We start from the raw sequence: 20,735 nt of genomic DNA, 5'->3' as shown, positions 1-20,735 counted from the left end.
TTACTAAAATATATTTTATTAAAAATTGAAATTCGTGATTATATAAATACAAAAAACATAAAGAAATTAAATTGTGTAGATTTAGCAATTGACAAAATAAAAAAGTGAAAACCGCAAATTTGTGTATATGTTTTGTCGAACTCACGATTAAATATAAAAGTACAAGTTCAAATCATTGCAATTTTAAATGAAATTTAAACTAGATAAATAGATAAAAATAGCATAATTGAAAAGTGCACAAAACAGGTAATAATGACAATGAACTTTCACATACAACATGAAGACAAACTTACTACAACTAAACAAAAAAAAAGCAGATTATTCTTAAAATCTTGTTTTTAAAAGTGCTTCACCATATTTGATTTTCAATCCACTAAGCGATTTAAAAATGTAAGAAGAGGGTGCCTGAAAGCAAAGTTATTGTGTTTTATTAACATCTACATTTAAATATAATGGAGCCAAGTGGACGTTATTTAGGCCTTCAAAATAAATAAATCTGCTGTTCGTGGTGCGCGGTTAAATATTAGTTAACAGTTGCGACCATGTTACGACAATTTAAATGTCGATGGTAGGGGGGGCTATCGAGTAGTTAATTTTAATGACTTAAAAGAATATTAAACTCAACACAAATAAAACCTAATAAAAGTTAACAGTATATATTTTTACACACCACTTTTAATTTTAAAACGAAAATGTAAAAACTGTCAAATCAGTACCTCGTAAATAAGAACGATCGTCGATCCGAATTGAAATTCACCAACAGGATCTCCTTTTTTGTATTTGACCCCTTCACCTTTAAACTCGTGGTCAGAAAATGTGTCGGGATCGGAGTTTGCATCGTTTGTCCTTAATTTCTAATAAAGAGTAACCAAAAACAAAACAATTAAATTTGTTTAAAATATTTTTGAACATTTATTATAATTAAAAAACTCGGCGTTAAGACATCTTGTTTATTATTCTTAACACAATGCTGAGAATATTTTCATTATGACGTCACAGCCGGATCTTTGTTCATTGTGACATTAAAATGTAAATATTATTCCACGGTTGATTACAATGCCTTTAAAGTCAAGTCTATGATATTTTAAATATTGACTTTGCCAAAAATAAACATCATATTTATATACATTTTATTTATTTAGAAAGTATTATAAACCAAACCCTAAACAATTAAGTCGGCCTAGAGACCTTTAGATTGCCATATCATAGCAACATAAAAAACATCGCAAAATCAAGTGATAATACACAAAAACAATGACGTCATAATACCCACCGGGTCCTTGTAGACGACGATCGAACCGACGTTGGTTGCCCCAACCGCTGTCATCGAAAAGAACCCATGCTTCCAAACCCCGCTCAATACCGCCCTCTCGTTGCTGACAAACAGATCTGGTAACCAAGCAACGACCCGAGGGTTTACGCTTAATAGATCTCCTACAATAAAATAAAAGATAAATTTTAATTTAAATAACAATACGTTATACGAAGTGGCATAAGCTTTACGGGCTTATGGCATTAAGTTAGTGTAGTAGTCATCTTAGTAGTAGTAAAAAATCAAAGTAGTAGTAAGGAATCTCAAACACAAGACTTTGATGTTGACAATCAGGTTTATTGCGTTACGCTGGGCAAGGAAGGGAAAAAAGTAAAAACAAAAATCCCTTTTTTTTAAATACCAAAAGGATTAAACAAGACATGTAACTAAATTTCAAATTAACAGACTTAGTATAACAATAAAATTTTTTTTCTGTATTTAGATATATAATTACCCCCATCTAATGTAAATCGAAATAAAAACGCTAACTAAACAATTAATTAATATTAATAAAAAATGCAAATAATAGTAGGAACATTATTAGTATTTAATATTTTATTTGACAATAACCTCAACTGCTTAAGTAGGTCCAATATAAATATAAAATCAAAAATTCTTTTAAAAACTAAAAAATGTAAACAGTTTTAACCGCAGGCATTTAAAACAAAGTGAATTCCACTAAAAAAAATTTTGAGGCAAAAAAATTGCTTTTGAGCCCCCGAAAACAAAAAACAACTCCGCTTAAAATTATCAATAGACAGAAACGCTTTTAATCCTTCAACGCTATTGTCGCGATGTCCTACATTTCATATTTATTCGCGCGTGAACAGGTCGTCAGTTGGATGCACTGACACGTGATCATGTGCGCACTGACCCGTGACCTACTTGTGTAAACGTACAGGAATTTTTCAATCAAAATCAGTAATTGTTTTTTTAAAAGTGACGTCATCAACTGACAAATCGAACGAAATTAGTCATCAAAACAAGTTAAGAAAATATTGTTTACCCTTAAAACTAAATAAAAATTATCAAAAAATGTCAGTTCTCCGGTAAAGTTTAAATTAGTTTGCCCACGCAATAAAACACACGAATTATACAGACGCGAGGATTAAAATTTACCCTTATGGCGTTACAATAGCGCCACGTGACCTAATAATAGAAAAACAAATACGATATTCAAATAAATTACCGCTAAAAACAATTTTTTCTTTAGTTAAAAATATTAACACTTTTAAAAAGCAAAATGTAAAAATGTAAAGACTAATTCCAATTCCAGGTAAAAAATAAAATATAATTTTTTTTTTGCTATTTTGTACAGTAAACTATACAAACGCAGTAAAACAACTGTTGTAGCAACTATGTGATATATCTAAACCCCTTTCTGTGACGTCACAAAAGATGGATTGTTGACTTTGATATCGCACGAACCGCGAAGGTTTATTTACTTTCGATTTCGCGAAAACAACGCTAGGAATAAAAAGATATTCATCCGCGAAAGAGGTGTCTCTATTTAACCGGAACGTCATGTTAAATTATTCAGCTCAAAATTTTTTTTCCAAGAATTATTTTTTATTTGGCAAAAAACAATGCCCTAGCTCACTGCCAAATTTTTACCGTTAAGGTTGAGGTCCCGTAGACAAAACATGTATGCAGGAATATAATAAATAATTTAGCCACTTAATCAACGTTTTTGATATCAGTTTTTGATATTAACTTTTGTGGATTTTGGAATAAAACAAAGTTATAAACTAGCCATGCGCAAATCGCATTGTCACATCCCAATTCAGTTTACATAAGGTCTATATAAAATCCTATCGCGTGACACTCAAAAATTGTGGGGTGCTTTTTCAGGGCGAAAATTGCGAACGAAGGGAAGTTGGTAGTTTAGAGAAAAACTAAGCCACGTTAAAACGCGGGCAAATTTATTTTGGGTTTTGAGTATTAAAGGATATAAAGATAAAGTTACAGTTTTTAGGGATGGGCGATTTTTAGTGTATTAAAAAATTTATATTTTTTTAAGGTGTGTTGTGTTTAAAATAAGAAGTAAAACTGTTTTAACTTGAGAATAGTTTAATATTTTAAAGTATTTGAAAAAAACTAGCACAAACTTAATAATTCACAAATTAATGTTCAGTAAATTATTTGATTCTAAAACAGTACATTAAAGCAGTATAACAAGAAAGCAAAACATATTCCATAAAAAGTAGTTTTCATTTAAAACGAAAACCGTTTTTTCAGCCAAAGGCAAACCGAATTTATATAGTTCTATAAAGTGCGGTATCTACAAATGAAAAATATCCAAACTTCTTTTAATTATCTCATGTAATGAATCAAAAATCAGCTTATTCATATTTTGGTTAGCGTATATCATTATATTTAATCACACGATAATGAAAGAAAAAACTGATAACGAATGTAGATATTGCTATGAAGCAGCATTCAAAGTCAGTGGCAAACTTTCTTTTTATTAAATAAAATTAAAAAGAGTTTTTTGCACGTGAAAAGGTTACATTTACTAAGGTTAGGTCTACCTAACAGTCTAACACATTTATAAACAAAAACCCAATGAGTATTAATAGAGTCAGAAAGCAAATAAATAAAGGTTGACAGGACAAATAAGAATACGAACTTGCAAGTGTTATTTAAATAAAAAAAAGACGATTTTAATTAAAATCGTAAATTTAATCTTATCACGTACAAAAAAAAATTTTTAATTTTCTTTATTTAAAAGAAAGTTTTGCACTGACATTAAATGCTGCTTTATGTCAATTAATACATTCGTATATTAAATTTTTCTTTTATTATTGTGTGGTTAAATATAATAATATACGCTAACCAAATTATGGAGTTTTTAATATCTTTGTTTTGTTCATAGTCAATATAATTTAAAAATTTTGTCAGTTTTTTATTTGTTGAGACAATTCGCATATTGTTTAGTTTACCCCTTACAGTGTATTAACACTGTGTTAAAACACAATTTAAGTGTAAACTATTAATCTTATTATAACAATTGCTATTTGTGTTTTTAGCGGAATAGAAAAAACATGGAAAAAACAACTTTTCTGACAGTTTTTCTTTTTTGTGAATTTCTGCATCAAAATTCTTGCATTACAGTACTTAAAATACAAGATGGCGTCAATTCTACGTCACTGCAAAATCACAGCGGCTGCCCAGATGCCTTTGCGTCATTCATAACAATCAGTGGCCTAAATATATGCAATGTACCGTTTTGCATGGAAAATACGAATTTTACATCGGAAGAAATATCGACAATTGCGCGGGAAAATGAGAACCGATCCTCGGTCGCAGGGTGGTACGAATCCGCGGTGTTAGTTTGTTGCTTTAATGCTAACTCGACATCTGCTCGTACCACGTTTCGCAACATACTTAATTTTGCTCGGGTTCGAACCCTTAACCTATCGAACTGCGACGGTTTGACGTCAACAACTGAGAGCAATGACGTCATTATTTATAGCTTAGAAGAGATAAACGTGGAGGCAAATAACATAAAAATAAGTTTAAATATGGAAGACACTGATTATACAAACTTAAGTCAGGAATATCGCGACAATCACGTGACTTTTATTTCTAGTGACGTATTGAAAGCCAAGAACAATTTTAAAGCTTTTAGTTTTGTTGCCAATACCAATGCAATGACGTCAGAAATGACGACGGCACTTTCAAGAGCGCCTTCAAGTGTCGACACAAACGGTGAATTTATGGTTACGTCAGTTTACGTATCATAAACCATTACTAAGAGATCATTTATATCAAAATTGCCCAACGAGAGGTTTAAAAAATAAGATGACGTCATACCGATTTATCTGACGTCACGTTCATACAATATTTATTTCTACACAAAATCGTACCAACCAATATTTAAAGTGCAAATGTTTAAGCCTTAACACTCGTGTATTGTGGATTTTTAAAAATAAAACTGTTTTAAACCAAAGTACAGAAGTATTATTTTATGTAAAAAATTAAGAAGTACAATTATAAAAAAAGGCAATCGATCTGGTACCCAAAAAAAATTGAAAAAATATTCAAAAAAAGGTTCACAGTTTACATTAATTTATTATTGAATTAAAACTGTAATCCAATTATAATTTTCGATGACTTATTTTAAATCTACTAAATTGGGTTTTCTATTTTTTTACAACGCTATAAGCCAGCTTTTTAAATGTTAAGTCAAACAATTTATAAACAAAGCATTTGTTTTACATTTCTTTGTGCCCAGTTTTATATTAACATTTTTGAAAAGACCATTGTAATTAAGTAAAACAAAATAAAAAAAAATAAACTAATCAAATTTGTAAAAAAAAACATAACTTTTAACCCAAATGAAAGATAAACTTACCCACAAAATGTCGCCTGTGAAGTAGGGTCCATTGTACTGGGGAGTGAAATCTGTGGTAATCACCCGGAGACAAATATATGACACAACTGTACAATTTGTTTGACCCAGGGTAGTGCTGAAGGTGAAGAGGGTACTTGTACAGGGGTACATCTAAGTCTGAACAAAAATTAAGATTTTTTTACATTTTGATTTTTTTAATGTATATATATTTAACTTTTAGGCACCAATGGGCAACCAAAAATATTTAACGATGAAAAAATATTAAGACAAAATAAGATATTTTTTGAGCTATTTACCTTTTGTAAATAATAATGAATATGTCTATTTTGTATTTCCTCATCCTTACCGTGTACAGGCCAGCTTAATTATAGAGTAAAATTAGTTACCCCAACCCAGTCTTGAGTTTCTTTAGGGTGTTCTAGATATTTTTGGCATAATACCAGAATGTTAATGAGTTTATTGGTTTTGGGTTGGCAGAAGTTTATACCGTTTCTAACGGTCTACCTTAATTTTTTTTCACATGAAAGCAGTTTTGTAAAGCCAAGTGCTCTAACCCTTACACTTTTATTTTATTGTTTTCAGATTTTGTTTAAGAAGTAGTTCTTTTTTAAAAAAACTACTAGCACCCTTTAAATTTTGTCAGTTACTTTAAAAATTTTCAACAACTTATTTTAATAAATTTGTCAAAGATAAAATCTAACCCACCAACGTTCTTTAAAGGACCTAGAAACTTCTTCAGTGAGTAGTTGACTCCTTTAATTTGTTCAACAAGTCCATTTGCCAACACACCAGTTGATAACACTGTCCCATCAACTGGGCTAACAACCTAAGCATCACATATTTAAAAAAAATGAAAACGAGAAAAAATAAAATAGAAAATTAATTTCCTGAACACAATTTTAAAAAATATATATATATTATTTTTAATTTTTTTTGATAAAATATCAACAAAACATTTTTTAGTTTTATTTTTGAAAATTTTTTTTATGATCATTATTTTGTTTTAATTTAAATTTCTTTTACACTTACATTTTTAAACAAGCAATACATGAGTGTGGAAAAAAAATTTAATAACAGCTGGCATCTTATTGATTTTATTTAATCATGCTGCACTACACATTTTGTAATTACCTAGTAAATTAAAAAGAATGTTATTTTAAACAAAAGAAAACTGACCTCAGATGTAGAACTGATTGGTCTTAATTTGGAATCTATTTTTCTTCGAAAAAAATCTCCCATCGTTTTGTAGTAATTTAAATCTTTGTGCTTGGCTTCCTACAAACAAGACATTATTATTTGGACCTATTTTTAATAACTGAATTAATATAAATTAAGTACCAAAAGGTTATTATATAAAGTAAAAAAACATAAATAAATAAATTTGAAGTCAATGGACCAAAGTACAAAAACATTTATTATTAAAATTACTAAAAGTTATTTTAAAGCTTGCAAAAAACATATTAAAAAAGTGTAAAATGTTTAATTTATCTATTTATTATTAAGTCTATCATTAATAATAAAAACAAACAAAAATATATTTTCACCTCCATTTTAACTCCATACAGTTTGATAAACAAGCCATAAATATGAACTCTACATCGTGGTGCAATTTTTAGCCTGCAAATATTCCCCCACAATCTTGATGTGTATCGAAATGGAAATACTTGTAAGAAAGAAATCTGTAAAACAAACAAGAAATTATGCAAGTGTTAGCCTACTTATTAACATATAACAAAAAAATTAGCATTGTGCCTTTCCAAAGAACTGCATTTTTAAACATTTTATAGGTTACTTATAAATGGCTGTGTCGCAATATAGTCAAAACGAATATTTGCCTTTAGAAGTTTGCCAGCGCAAAAAATATTGTACAATTTAAAAAAAAAAAAATAATGCCCTTTGTCTGGCTTAAAACTATAATACCAAATGATTGTCAACTACAGGAAATTGATGCAATTAATAATTCTAAACTTATGCAACTATCAGTTAAATAAATCAGAATCTGCTAACATGCCACTTTTTATGGTTGAATATATTATAGTCGAATAAATTTTAACTAAAGTTAAATTAAAATTCTTTAAATTTTAAATCGATTTTAGTCAAATAAAATACTTAACTCTTTCCATTCCATAACAAAACTTTTATGTTTTTATTTAAATATTTTACATTTAACCATATATACCACCCACATGTTAGTTACTTCCTGTTTTTTTTTTGTTGTAAAGCACCATGACTATTTTTAAACTAAAAAAATTTAACCATGTTGAAATAACTAGTTGTGTATATACACCTAAAAAAGTAATCATTTATTTAATGAAATTTTAATTTTTTGTGTTTGATTTGATGTTACAAAGTCTACATATTACTTTTTTAGACATAAACTTTTATTTAGTGAGAAAAACATAATAATTAAATAATCTTAAACTCTACTCTAACCCTTCTTATTATTTATCTGGTTATCTGTTATGTTTGGTAAATAATAAAACCACAGAAAGAAAGTTGTTTAAAGAGATAGTTATTTCGTTAAATTTCTTGTTACTAAACCAAAACAGTAAACAAACCTGTAAACTGTTGATAAGCACATACAGGGTTGTATCTTTTCTGTTTCTTAAGTGATCCCATATATAAAAAGTGGCGACCATTAACAAACAATACCAGGTATAGGAATCAGAAGCATTAAAGCTTTGAGTAATAAGACTCCAACTTGACAGTATAGCCGCACAACTTAAACTAACATGCATTATGTTCTGTAGTGAAGGATGCAAGTTCAAACCCACGCTGGTGCAAGTTGCATTTCTGACATCCCAAAGTTGTAAAACTCGTTGAACGTGTTTCTTTTTAATTTCATTTTTGTTGCTAAAAAAAATTAAAACTGTTGTTAACAAACTGAAATTACCTTCAAGGTGTTCAATATTTTATTATTTTACTCCTAATTGATTAAATGTTTTTTTAAATTTGATATTTCAACAGATAAAGAGAAGATGGACATAATTCTATTAAAAGCAAACTAAGTCATAAATTATTTAATTTAATTGGTTTTAACAAATGATATATAAATTAAACAACTTATAAAATAGTTTTACCTAATTCATTTTTAAAAAGATGGGTGTATTTATATTTTACAAACAAAAGTAGAAGTTTAAGTAGAAATTACTTTTATTTTTTTCCCTCTTAAAATTAATGTAAAAGAGTGGGTTATGGGTGGTAAGTAGGAATGGGCCAATCGAAGCCGATTTTAATACTCGAGCTCGTCGGACATTTTTTAGTTTTCGAACGCCGAGTAATAATTTGTCATTTAAGATCGTATACGATTTACTAAACTTAAAAAAAACGAGGTTTGCCTTTTTCTAATAATTTATAATCTATTCTCAATTATATTACGTTATTTAAGCAACGATTGCGCAACAAATACACTTTTTACTTGGTAAAATTTCACGAATAATAAATTTGAGACTTTTACTATTTCGTTTGGACTTAAAATGATATTGCTATCAGTGGTAAGTAGTTTTGCCAACGTTAAACACTTTATAATCCATAAATACGTGTTTTTTGGCAAATTTTGCAGTGTTAAAATTATGCGGAAACGATTCTCGTAACCAGTTATATACGTTTAAATAACGTCATAACCGAGTACTCGGACTCGGCCGAGTATCGCAACAAAATACTCGGACTCGTCGAATCCAAGTAATTTGGATTTCAGCCCATCCCTAGTGGCAAATTAAAATAAGCATGTTTAAAAAAGACAAGCTTCTAAGTTTTACTTGACAATATGTTTTTACATATGATTTTTCAATTAATGTAGGTATTAAGTATTTGCAAATAGTTGATAGTGCACCTTTATATTTTTGACCGTTGCAAAGGCTAGCTACCAAGGTTTTTATCTTTTATGGAATTGTAAAATTTCGTCTAAATAGCTTACCCTGTTTTTACCAATTTTTCATTATCTTTTTTGGGGTCTGATGTCCTTGGTATTTTACGACAGAGCATTCTACTAAAATAAAACTATTATACTAAAAATAAATATTTAGCGAAGTAGAGTCACTACCCAAAAACCTAAAATATATTTATGTAAATTACTAATAGCAATTATTTTAACATAACATTATAAGTTAAATGAATCTTTTTATATTAGTAGCTTAACATAAACTTTTGACAATAAATTGAAACAAAACAAGTTGACTCCGCCTTAAATAATCAATATAGGAATTCACAACAGTAAATATTGTAGGGGAATCACCGACAGTGTTTCCAATTATTTACTTTTGTAATAAGGCAAAATTATAATATTCGCTTGTTTTAAAAAAAAAACAATTTGTTTGCCCGATAATACAATCTCTAAAAAACAACAAAACTCTTTACCTAATACTTTTTTACTAAAAAACAAGGAGAAATTTTAATTTAACCCCTTATACCCTAACCAATGATCGTATACATACGAATAATGACTAGACCTTTCTTTGCAAAAATAGTTCTAAAAATGGAATACAGTCATTTTTTAAAAAAGGATTACAGTAGAAGCGAGTTAATAAAATTGTATTTTTGTTGATGATATGCGTTTTCAAGAATTATTTATTCAGAAAACATTTATTTAATTGGTTATCTTTTTTTTTATTTCGTTCCTTGAGGAAAGGGTAAATTTCGAAATTACACAAAAAGCAGGTAATAGAAATGAAAAGTATACAGAATTTAATTATAACACTGTTTTAATCAATATAGTATACACCATTAGATATAAAAATATGTAAATTTAATTTGTGCAAACACAAAAGTTAGTAATTATAAATATAGGCGGTATTATTAGTTCTTAAAAGAAATAAAATGAAATAAAATTACAATTTAAGTGTTATCTTAAGAAGGTGATTAGCAACTAAATGATAATTTTCTATTATTATAACATTATACAGTAGGTGATTTATGTTTATTAATACTACATTTAACTACTATACTTTTAGGTTACAATATATTAATATAATAAGACAAGATTCATATTTCTCATAATTCGTATTGCGTAACATTTTAAATTTAAGTTATTGTTTTTCACCAATTTTTTAAGGTATTTTCTTTTTTGATTTTAGTGTTGTTTATAATTATGTTTATATTATTGTATCATTATGTTTAAAATTTTCCAATATTTCTCTAATTATTTTTTTGTTTTCTTGGTTTTTATCTAATCCTAGCATATGTTAATCGTCCTTTTATTGCGATTATAATTGCTTTAGAAGATCTTTAATCAAAAATGTTTTATTTTGGTATATATTTGAGTTTCGAAAATGCCAATTTTTTTAGTGTACAGTTGATACTATAAGTGTGTTATGTATTGTAACGAATCCGCCATCTTGTTGTTTACGCCAAAGTCTTATCTATTCCTCAGATCACGTGTTTACACCTATTGCTGATCTATTATCTCTTATCTCTATCACGTGTTCTTAATCAAAGGTGTAAGCCTAAAGGATTACCCTGCCTTATCCCTTTTTATATGTATTGTGTACGTCAAAAAAATATTAATATTTATTTTCGTATTTGCATTAGTGTAAATATTTTTAATTAGATTACATATTAATTGGGGGATTTTCAAATTTTCTAGTGTTGATGCTGGTAATACGTTTGTTCGTAATATTGCATTAAATAACTCATGTAATATAGAATGTAAAATGTCAATGTTTTTTTTATATATAATTCATTTGTTAATCCATCCGGACCTGAAGATTTTGAATTTGGGAGATTTTTTATTACTTCTATAATTTCTTTAGTTGTAATTTGGGCGTTTATGCTTTCTGTAGAATATCTGTAAGCGTAGTAAATTGCAAATTTTGAAATGTACCATAGCTTTCCTTAATTTTGTATAAATTGTTATAATAATTTTCTACTATTTTTAATGGTTGAGGGGTCTTATTATATGGTAAGTGATATTTATCATTTAATTCAATAATGTGGTTTTTAATTTTATGTTCTTTTAGTTGACTGTAAATTGTTTTGTCCGGTGTAGATTTATACTGATTTGTAAAAATTGCATTTAGTATTTTACGTTTTGTATTTAGTAATTTTTAATTAAATCTCAGAAGGACATTGAGGTATTTTGCTGTGTAGTACGACAAACCAACCATTGTTTTTCGAGGAGGATAAATACCTATTCAATGTAAAAGTTAAAATTAAACAAACTAAAAAAGGGATTTTTCGAAACCTTACACTGTCGTAACCGTAATACAACAAAAGCCTTTATTAAAAATTTGGCCTAATAACAACATAGCTCTTAGGTTACTTATTGTTTTTTTTGTTTCAAACTTATACCGTTCGTACTCTACAAATAGCATTTGTTTTTAGGCATTTCAGCAGATACTACTCGATTTATTATACTATAAACTTTGTTTTACTAGTTATTTTATCTTTTGATAGATTTTGATTTTTTATTGAGGATGACGAATCTTACCGTAAAAGCATTTCTTATTATATCAATTGTTATAGCATATGGTTCTTTATCAGGTAAGTGTTTAATACTTTATCACTATTTTAATTAAAACCAAGTACTAAATTATACAATTATGGCTTATATAATTAATAATAAGTTTAATTTATAGCAAATGGGTTGATGTGCTACCAGTGTGTGTATTCGTCCATTCCGAATGATTTAGCCGGATCCTCAGCCACTTGCCAAGGCCCCAATGTTGGAAGTGAACACTTAATCACGTGCGATGCAAACCAACCATTCTGTCAAACCATTATAGGTACAACCTAATCTACTTGTTGTGTTTTCTTACATTTTTTTTTAATTTACCAAACTGTTTGTTATCCAATTTTATTATGCATTATTTTGTTTTTGTTTAGCTGAGAATTCGGTTGTAACTCTTATTAATCGGACATGCTCTCAATTTGGTGGTGTTACGATTCCTTGTCTGAACATTGCCGCTCTGGGAATTGTCACCATTGGTTGTGGAGCGACTTGTAATACAAGTAAGCTTAAATTATTTTTATAAAAAACAAAAACTTTTTTCAGGACTAATTTTACTTTAAAAAACATATTTCACGTACTTTGCATTTATTAATAATTTTAATTACAAAAGGTATTTTTTAATCATTTGTTTCATGTGTGAAAATAGCACAAAATGTCATTTTAAACCGGTAATTGCTGTTATATATCATCGGAGTAAACGACATTTTAAACAGCGGATTTAACTTTAATTATTCTTGGCAAGTCTTATTTTACTTTCTGCAGTTTTAAATTACATTGGCCCGGCATATCGTTTGTAAAAATATATATTAAAAGAGGTACGGCTATTAAGAAAGCCCGGGCCAAAAAGATGGAAAAAAGAAACATAAAAACAGTCTGTTTTTTACTAAACTATAAAAAAGACAGAAATTTTTATTTATTGCTATGTTTAGATGGTTGTAACCAGCAAGTTCTTTCAGACCTTACTGGTGGCGCTATCACAATTACAAGTCATATCAGCTCAGTTGTAACTTGCATTTTGGTAGGAATTGTGGTTCAATTATCAAACGCTTAAAGAAATTTCAGACTTCACTTATTTTGTATTATTATATTACTTTTATCTGAAAAATAAATGTTATACATATAAATATATATTTTTGAGTGACATGTATTTAATTACAATAAACAGGATTAAACATGCAATATTGCCTTTTTATTATTAAAGTCTTAATCGTCCAGTTTTAACGTGAAAATGGTAATAACAAGTTTAAATTAAGCCACCCCCTTTTAAATCTACTAGCATTTTAAAATATATACAGCAGGAGCAGGTTACAAGAGTTTATTTCTATTTTGTTTCCGTAAAACTTTTCACACCAATACGCTAACATTCTTTTTCTCACAAAGCAAAGCAATTTGATATATGTCCTCAAAGTTGACCATTATACGTGTTTACAAGAATAAAGAATATTTAAAATAATATAATTTATATTAAAATAGCATGACTAAACCTTAGATTAAATTGAGTTGATTTATTTAGCAATAGGCAGGTATTTAATTTCAACTTCATATTTAAAATAGTTCACTAGTTTTAAGCCTAAGCAATAACCAATAACCTTTGAATACAGAAAAGAGCTAAGAACTTAAAAATTTAGGTCAATCGCTTTAAAGGTATATTTTACTTTATATTGACTATGGAAATAGTTCAGTGCGTTTACAAAGTATCCAAGAAAATTTACTCAACAGTAGATGAGGTGCAGGCCAACAAAAAGCGATGTAAGCGACTGGGCGATCGAATTAGATGTCTGGTTACACCCTTAAGACAACTAATGGAACAGGTTTGTGAATTTAATTTGTACGTTTTTATGTTTATAGCGTTTAAAACTTTTAACGTACACACTCAGTGAAATAAATGGTACCCTGGGTTAAGAAGTGTCATTTCTAAAGTATTTTATAGCCTGTGACAGTCAAACCTAATCATACTAGGCTTACACTAATTACGATTTTAAATTTACGCTATATAAAGCTCATAAATAAAATTTGATTTTTTCTAGGGTGGAAGCGAAACTATGTACAAAGAGGCCTTAATCGACCTCGTTCGAACCTTAGAAGAAGCTAGATTATTTTTAAGAACTTTTGTAAAAACAAAATCAGTGTTAAAAAAGGTCCAAGAGGCTTGGTATGCTAAATCAGTCATGGTAAGTCGTTAGAATTTTATTCCAACCTAACGGTAATATATCTAAATAACGTTACTGTTTAACTTTTAGGAAAAGTTTGACTATTTAAATGATCGTTTAAATAGCTTGGTCCCTGCTTTAACGTTTGGTCTTCAAGTCGAGTGCAGACAAACTGTCCAGCAATCATTTAAAAACCGTTCAACCGAGGATACTAAGGATGAATCACGTGACTTAAAAGATATGCAAGACATGATAAATAGCTTAGGTAAATGCATTTTGGCTTGTATAACAATATTGCATGTAACTTGAGCGAAATCTCAAATACAAGCTCAACATAATTTAAAACAAGTTGGAATTGATAAAAGCACAAAAGACACAGATAATACTGCAACGTAAAAAAAATATTCGTGAATATTTCACTATTAGCTACAAAACTTGTTTAAACAACAAACAAAAAAACGATGATTTTTTGTTATTAGTTTATTATTATAATTTTTAGGGATGCCTTCCTTTCATCGAATACAATCCACTGACTTTCGCGACGTTACAAAACTAACCGAAGCATCATTGTATATTATTTATACGGCAAAGTACAGAATGGCTCCGGTTGTAATTAAACGGCCAATTGCAAATATCAGCAATAAACAGTAAGCTATTTAATTTATTTTAATATCATACAATACAATTACTAAAATAAAATATTTATAATAGAAAAGAAGAGTTACTAACAGATACCCGTCACATGCTTCAGTTCAATTCTGAACACGTGGTTCGAATTTTCGGATTAACGATGGAACAAGGGCCTGCCTATAGTATTGTTATGGAGTATATGAAACTTGGAACGTTAAATCAAGTAAGTATATTCAATTTAGTTTAGATGGGGCGTTAATGAAGGCTTATTAGAGCAACACACTAACTAACAAACGCAACTTTAAACTAAGGTTTGTTTATCCTACCACTACGCTACTAATCGTTTTTTTTCGTTAAAGGTCAGTAAAACAAATCAAAAAATTTTAAGATAGACTAGTTAAAAAAACAAAAACAGATTTGTTAATTTTTTTAAAAAGGTTTTACAAAACAAACAAAAAATTTCCCACAAAACATTATTAAAAATGTCTTTGGAAGCCTCTATGGGACTTTACTTTCTTCACTGCAGTGACGTCATTCATCGAAATTTAACGTCATCCAAGTATTTAGTAAATGAGGAATACCATGTAAAGGTAGGTTATTAATAAAACAAAATCTCTGACCCGTTTTAAAATAAAATCATCTATTAAAAAAAGCTATTGATTTAAGATAACAGGATTTGAATATAGCGGGATTAATGGTACACCCAGCACTCCGATTCCATGTTGTAAGGCTCCAGAAATTGACAGCGAAAAGTATACCGACAAGTCTGATGTATACAAGTTAGTATGCTGGCTAAACTTAGGACTTAAGACATTTAACAATGTGCTGCTTATATGAAATATTGTATGATTTTTTACAATATGACTATTTTAAAATAAAAAAGGCCAGTTAGGTGTAAGGGCTTTAAAACACACAAATAAAAAGGTGCAAGCTCTTTTTAAGACTTATCAAATTTAATAATTAAAGTTTTGGATTAATCTTGGCACAAATCCAATCAATTTCACTCGATGGTGTGATGGATAAATGTCATCTACATAACCTAACAACCAAGGAGTTATGTGACCCAAATGTTGTTGAAATCTGTAAAAGATGTGTTGAAAACGACCCCATGTTAAGACCTAGTATGGAAGGTAATTACAATATAAAACTGTAACCTAAATAAGCTGTTTAAGGTAATATTAGATAAACATAATACTCCTAACTAAAAAGGTGTTTTAACCTTTGCTTGTTTCTTTTTAGATGTTGTTCAAAGTTTATCATCAGCATTAGACTGTGCCTAGTAAAATATATATCACCTATCTCAATATCAAAAGATTTGAATTGAACTTTTTTGTATAGATATATAATAGTGAAGAAATAAATTTAAAATATTGCAAAATCATCTACATATCGACAATTCATCAACAAATTGATTGGTTAAAAAAAGGATTAAAATATTGCACAGAAATAATTATTGCACATCGTGACATTAAGATCAATTAACAGAATGTCATCGTCAAGTATCTGACTCATTTTTATTTTTTTTGCGCGACGGGCCTTGACCAAAAGTGGCATAAACAGCATCATTATCTACCTCTCCAAAAGTTTGTAAAGACTCATAACCGGGATTTGCAAAACCATCGTCACCTAAGTCTGTCATGGCATGACTCGATGTTGTGGCAGTCATTTCTGTTGCTTCAAATCTGGTATTGCCACTACTTCCACTCAGACTGGAAGAGCCATAAGCAGGGGTGGTGTCAAATATTGGATTGTCGTATGATCTTTTCTGGTTTGGTTTTAGTCCCCTAAAAATCAATATTTTAAAAAACTTTGTTTTTTAAAAAGAATAACCATACTATTTTTAACTCTATACACAGTCAAAAATTACAGTGTTTTTAAATTACAGTATTTTTTTATATGTTGCAATGCCATTTTGTGCATTTTTAGTATTTGTTTCTAAACAACATATTTTATGAAAAAAAAAACTCTTAACAGTATCTTGTTTATAAAATGCAACTAAATACTTACGGGAATGACAATTTTCTTTTAAATATAAAAAATCCAACAATAATTAAAATGAAAAATCCAATCAAGCATCCAAGTACTATTGCAGCAACAGATCCTATTTAAAAGCAATGTCAAATTTTACAAATGCATTAAACTGCACAAAAAAAAATAGTATCAATCTCTGCATTAATAAAATTTATTTTACTAAAATTGTCTTATAAAACTTGTAATAATATAAATTTTGCTACTGTGGTAACATTGCCAAAAGAATTTTCATAATTTCTTTTAATAAAAAACACTCATTTAACTGTTACTTTAGGGAGAAAATTCATAAGAAAATGTAACAACCTGAGTTAAGGCCTTCTGTGACAGGAGGCTGTTCAGGCCTGTAAAGCTGACATCTAGCACCAGCATAATTGTTTGTACATTTGCAGTATGGAGACCCACTTGTTGCCATGTAACAACTACCATCATTAGTGCAATAATCAGTTGGACAATATCCACATACACTCTCATCAGCCTGTTTTATAAATGTTAAAATTAACATACCCTTAACTTTAAATAAAGTGATGGTGCAAGAAAACATGGCCTTTTTACATTTAGTTGTAAGTAATGTCATAGCACCGTTAACACAACTAAGATCTAGAAAGCTAGAATCAACGGCAGGCTAATTTTTAAGGAAAATAATCAATATGATCCAAAACTTCCAAAGACACTTCAAAACTGGGTCTAAGTGAAAAATGTCACCCTATTATAGACTTTAAACTTGGCTTTCCCACATCAAATAAAAATAAATACAAGAAAAGTTTTTTAGGTTCCTTTTTTTAAGGTATTTAATAAAATTAAAATAACCACAATGTATAAAAATATTTATAATTACCTGATACTTTTGACAATTAACTACGCCATCGCATTGTTGTTCCGAACCTAAACAACCACCTCCATTATCAATACAGAAAAACTGACCAACCATGCATGTTTTTACCAAACAACCATTTTCATCTTCACCAGCAGAACAATCTGGAACACCATCACATGCAAAAAGTCCTGGTATGCATTTATCATCAGCACAACGAAACTAAATGTGTAAAAAAATTAAGAAAATATTACATAATTTATAACTTCTATACTTTTTTATCTGAACAAACAAGCAAAAAACAAAACAAAAATTTGTTAAAACTAGAAAAATTCGATAATACAAAAAACATTTAAAATGCACATGTAGGTCACACGTTTAGTATATTCATGGGAGTTTCATGGTAGCAGAAAACACAATTTATAACACATTCAAAAACTAAAATATCTTTAAATTTTTTAACATTTACCTCGTTATCTTCACATTGTCCACCACCTTGGTGTGGAGTGGTACCAGGGTTTACAGTAACCGGTGCACAACCAAACTCATCGTAACCATCAGAGCAATCCTGGTAACCATCACACTGCCATGAAAGTGGTATACACTCTAAAACCTGGTCCTTCAAACATTTCAACTGGTTGGATTGGCATTGAATTGGGGATGGAGTTGGACCTTGACCTATATTAAAACATGAGGACTTAGAAAAATGACTTGATCAATCTTATGAGATAAGCAGCAGATAAATCCATAGTTGCATAAGAGAATATTAATAATGCTGCTGTTAAGTTACAATGATTGTTTTAATAGTCTTAATTTAAATGTGTTACATTTATTAATTTTTTTATTAATTAAAAACAAATTTTTGTGTCAGTAAGATAAGGCTTATAGGTAAAAAAGATACCAACAATTTTTTTTAAAACTAAAAAGAAAATCACAATGGTATTAAGGTGACATTAAAGTTTGAAAATGCAATAAGAAGCAGTGGATTAAATAAGTCATTTCCAAGATTTAGCATTAAAAATAAAAATCTGTTTTTATTTGTTAAAACTTTAAAAAATTTTTTACGCTTTTAAAAAAAATATTTTTGCACTATTTAAATAATTGAATAAACAAACCTTCCCGACATGAATCAGTAAATGTGATATCATCAATTGCAATGACTCCCCCAAACTCGGCTCCATTTCCTGCCTCAGCCTCAAACTCAACTCTAAATAGATCATTGCTCGATAAACTTACTGCAGCGTAAAGCCAAGTTGATCCAGAAAATCCAACAAATGTTGAGGACAAATGACGCGCGCCAACTGACGTAACCATGTATGTTCTCAGAATTGTTGATGAATAAGTTCCTTTAAAAAGTTTTTTTGAGATATGAAGTTAATTGTTAAGAAGTACAAAAAATAATTGTTAAAATTTTTACAATTGTTCTGTTTTATTTTACAATTGCTCTTAAATTCTAATTTGCGATTAACTTGATCTTTTAAGTTAAATAATGCATTGCATTCGTGTAACTAACAGGAACCTCAAGACATAACTGGCCAATTACCCATATTTTAATTCATAAAAAATTTTACAAAATTAAAAACAGATTTGTTTAGTTTATTTAAATCAATTCATCGGTTAATATATAAAGAAATGACCTAATTTAAAGAACAAGAATTTTTTTTTACTTTACAAATGCAACCTTAATCAAAAGTGGAAATTTTTTATTTTAATTTACCTGACATAAAATACCAGAATCTCATAGTGCACACGTTGGTACTAGCTGGGAACGCTTCGCCAGTGGTGAATCTCATTACACCACCAACCCTCAAGGTGTCAATGGCAACCATAGCAAAGTAACCTGATGTTGTGGTTGGTGTATGGTCGCTGGTTGGACCACTAGTTAATGGTGGTTGTGTACCAGGACCTAACAACAGATTTTTTTGTTAATTTTAATAACTTATATACAAGAGATTAAAGTTTTAATAATACCTTTACATTATCTAAGTATCTGTAGTTTTTATTGGTTAATTACTAAAGTATAAAAAAACCAAACCATATTTTACTAAAATTAATACTGTCTTAATTTTATTGATTGAACATTAAACAATAATATTAAATGTTAATTAACTTAAGTTTTTCTTTAAAAAAAAATTTGTTAAAATCAATATTTTACCCGTTCCATCACTAATACTCCAATCTCCATTATCATTTTGATTCTGAATGTATCCACACCCATTTTGATTCCATTCAAGTGTATCAAAAGTGCAATCACCTGGCTTGAGGCTACATTGTTGTTCATCACTTTGGTCCTCACAATCTGATTTCATATCACAAACCTAAAACATCGAAAAATAACAGTTTTAACCCCAGCTTGGAAAATTACTAAACTATTTAAAAACTTCAAAAAATTAATTTATTTTTTATTGTTTTGTGTAAAAATAGAAAGGGCACAGGTGTTGAGGTATTTACCAAATTATTTAAATATAAAAAAGTTGCATTTTAAGAAAAAACAAAGTCTCAAAACTTGAAACTGAAACATTGCAACATATATTTAAAAATTTAAAGCTTAACTAAATAAATTTAACTTAAAAAATATATATCTAAAAATACCTCGTCCAAAAACAAACATTTTCCACTACCACAAGTAAACTTTTGGGCACCACAAGATGCCCCTGATTGGTCGACACAATCTGTAAACATGATGTCATCAATGGCCACATAACCACTCTGTGCACCATTTATCACCTCAAACACCAGTTCAAAATTCCTTAAAAAAAATTTTTAAATTGCCCTAATATCTCTCCTACAATCGTATAATAATATTATGTGTTTAAATGTTAAATTCTTTTCTTTTTTTAAAATTTATTACCTATCATCTTTAATATCTACTCTAGCTTGAGTCCATCCACTTCCCTGTTTACCCTGAACACTGTAAAGTAATGATGGAGCTGCAGTGTCTGATTTCTTGAATACTTGTAATGATCCAACATCAGTATCCTACAAATAAAACAGTTTAT

At 28.9% G+C, this 20,735-nt stretch overlaps 5 protein-coding genes across 5 annotated transcripts in view; 3 read left to right on the top strand and 2 right to left on the bottom strand.

The window, feature by feature from the left end:
• Positions 1-13: 13 nt before the first annotated feature.
• Positions 14-9,721, bottom strand: LOC145741534 (phosphatidylserine decarboxylase proenzyme, mitochondrial-like). Its single transcript, XM_082559131.1, has 9 exons — positions 9,586-9,721; positions 8,228-8,522; positions 7,214-7,348; positions 6,846-6,944; positions 6,375-6,495; positions 5,670-5,825; positions 1,274-1,434; positions 717-854; positions 14-405 (listed from the first exon to the last, which is right to left on the bottom strand). The coding sequence occupies exons 1-9, from the start codon at positions 9,651-9,653 to the stop codon at positions 325-327; spliced, it is 1,254 nt and encodes a 417-aa protein (XP_082415257.1). The 5' UTR covers positions 9,654-9,721; the 3' UTR covers positions 14-324.
• Positions 2,747-5,227, top strand: LOC145741535 (uncharacterized). Its single transcript, XM_082559132.1, has one exon. The coding sequence runs from the start codon at positions 4,357-4,359 to the stop codon at positions 5,056-5,058; it is 702 nt and encodes a 233-aa protein (XP_082415258.1). The 5' UTR covers positions 2,747-4,356; the 3' UTR covers positions 5,059-5,227.
• A 2,248-nt stretch (positions 9,722-11,969) lies between the features above and the next one.
• On the top strand, positions 11,970-13,293 carry LOC145743424 (uncharacterized). Its single transcript, XM_082561381.1, has 4 exons — positions 11,970-12,146; positions 12,242-12,388; positions 12,489-12,614; positions 13,044-13,293. The coding sequence occupies exons 1-4, from the start codon at positions 12,080-12,082 to the stop codon at positions 13,163-13,165; spliced, it is 462 nt and encodes a 153-aa protein (XP_082417507.1). The 5' UTR covers positions 11,970-12,079; the 3' UTR covers positions 13,166-13,293.
• Positions 13,294-13,342: 49 nt separating this feature from the next.
• Positions 13,343-16,174, top strand: LOC145742426 (mixed lineage kinase domain-like protein). Its single transcript, XM_082560204.1, has 10 exons — positions 13,343-13,355; positions 13,759-13,925; positions 14,142-14,285; positions 14,355-14,529; positions 14,764-14,911; positions 14,976-15,117; positions 15,332-15,484; positions 15,561-15,673; positions 15,861-16,024; positions 16,134-16,174. The coding sequence occupies exons 1-10, from the start codon at positions 13,343-13,345 to the stop codon at positions 16,172-16,174; spliced, it is 1,260 nt and encodes a 419-aa protein (XP_082416330.1).
• Positions 16,175-16,320: 146 nt separating this feature from the next.
• LOC145742425 (MAM and LDL-receptor class A domain-containing protein 2-like) overlaps positions 16,321-20,735 on the bottom strand; it is a 99,600-nt gene continuing 95,185 nt past the window's right edge. Inside the window, exons 222-231 of the mRNA XM_082560203.1 lie at positions 20,588-20,715; positions 20,329-20,485; positions 19,892-20,054; positions 19,454-19,642; positions 18,852-19,082; positions 18,206-18,414; positions 17,761-17,958; positions 17,229-17,400; positions 16,902-16,995; positions 16,321-16,678 (exon numbers count right to left, since the gene is read on the bottom strand). Of these exons, the coding sequence (XP_082416329.1) occupies positions 16,390-16,678; positions 16,902-16,995; positions 17,229-17,400; positions 17,761-17,958; positions 18,206-18,414; positions 18,852-19,082; positions 19,454-19,642; positions 19,892-20,054; positions 20,329-20,485; positions 20,588-20,715 (1,830 nt within the window). The 3' untranslated portion in view covers positions 16,321-16,389. The remainder of the gene's footprint in view (positions 16,679-16,901; positions 16,996-17,228; positions 17,401-17,760; positions 17,959-18,205; positions 18,415-18,851; positions 19,083-19,453; positions 19,643-19,891; positions 20,055-20,328; positions 20,486-20,587; positions 20,716-20,735) is intronic.

Source organism: Corella eumyota, chromosome 2 (genome assembly GCF_963082875.1).
Source record: "Corella eumyota chromosome 2, kaCorEumy4.1, whole genome shotgun sequence".
Lineage (NCBI taxonomy): Eukaryota > Metazoa > Chordata > Ascidiacea > Phlebobranchia > Corellidae > Corella > Corella eumyota.
The sequence above is the reverse complement of the archived record's forward strand: the minus strand, read 5'-3'. Positions and strand labels throughout refer to the sequence as shown.

Bases quoted from the DNA above. Each gene is read 5' to 3' on its own strand.
- LOC145741535 (XM_082559132.1), top strand. From the start codon at position 4,357: ATGGAAAAAACAACTTTTCTGACAGTTTTTCTTTTTTGTGAATTTCTG.
- LOC145741534 (XM_082559131.1), bottom strand. From the start codon at position 9,653: ATGCTCTGTCGTAAAATACCAAGGACATCAGACCCCAAAAAAGATAAT. The intron at 8,523-9,585 runs GTAAGCTATTTA...AATTTTTTTTAG, and splicing joins GAAAAATTGGTAAAAACAGG to CAACAAAAATGAAATTAAAA. The intron at 855-1,273 runs GTGGGTATTATG...ACTCTTTATTAG, and splicing joins TCGTCGTCTACAAGGACCCG to AAATTAAGGACAAACGATGC.
- LOC145743424 (XM_082561381.1), top strand. From the start codon at position 12,080: ATGACGAATCTTACCGTAAAAGCATTTCTTATTATATCAATTGTTATA. The intron at 12,147-12,241 runs GTAAGTGTTTAA...TTTAATTTATAG, and splicing joins AGCATATGGTTCTTTATCAG to CAAATGGGTTGATGTGCTAC. The intron at 12,389-12,488 runs GTACAACCTAAT...GTTTTTGTTTAG, and splicing joins ATTCTGTCAAACCATTATAG to CTGAGAATTCGGTTGTAACT.
- LOC145742426 (XM_082560204.1), top strand. The intron at 15,674-15,860 runs GTTAGTATGCTG...TAATAATTAAAG, and splicing joins GACAAGTCTGATGTATACAA to TTTTGGATTAATCTTGGCAC. The intron at 16,025-16,133 runs GTAATTACAATA...GTTTCTTTTTAG, and splicing joins GTTAAGACCTAGTATGGAAG to ATGTTGTTCAAAGTTTATCA.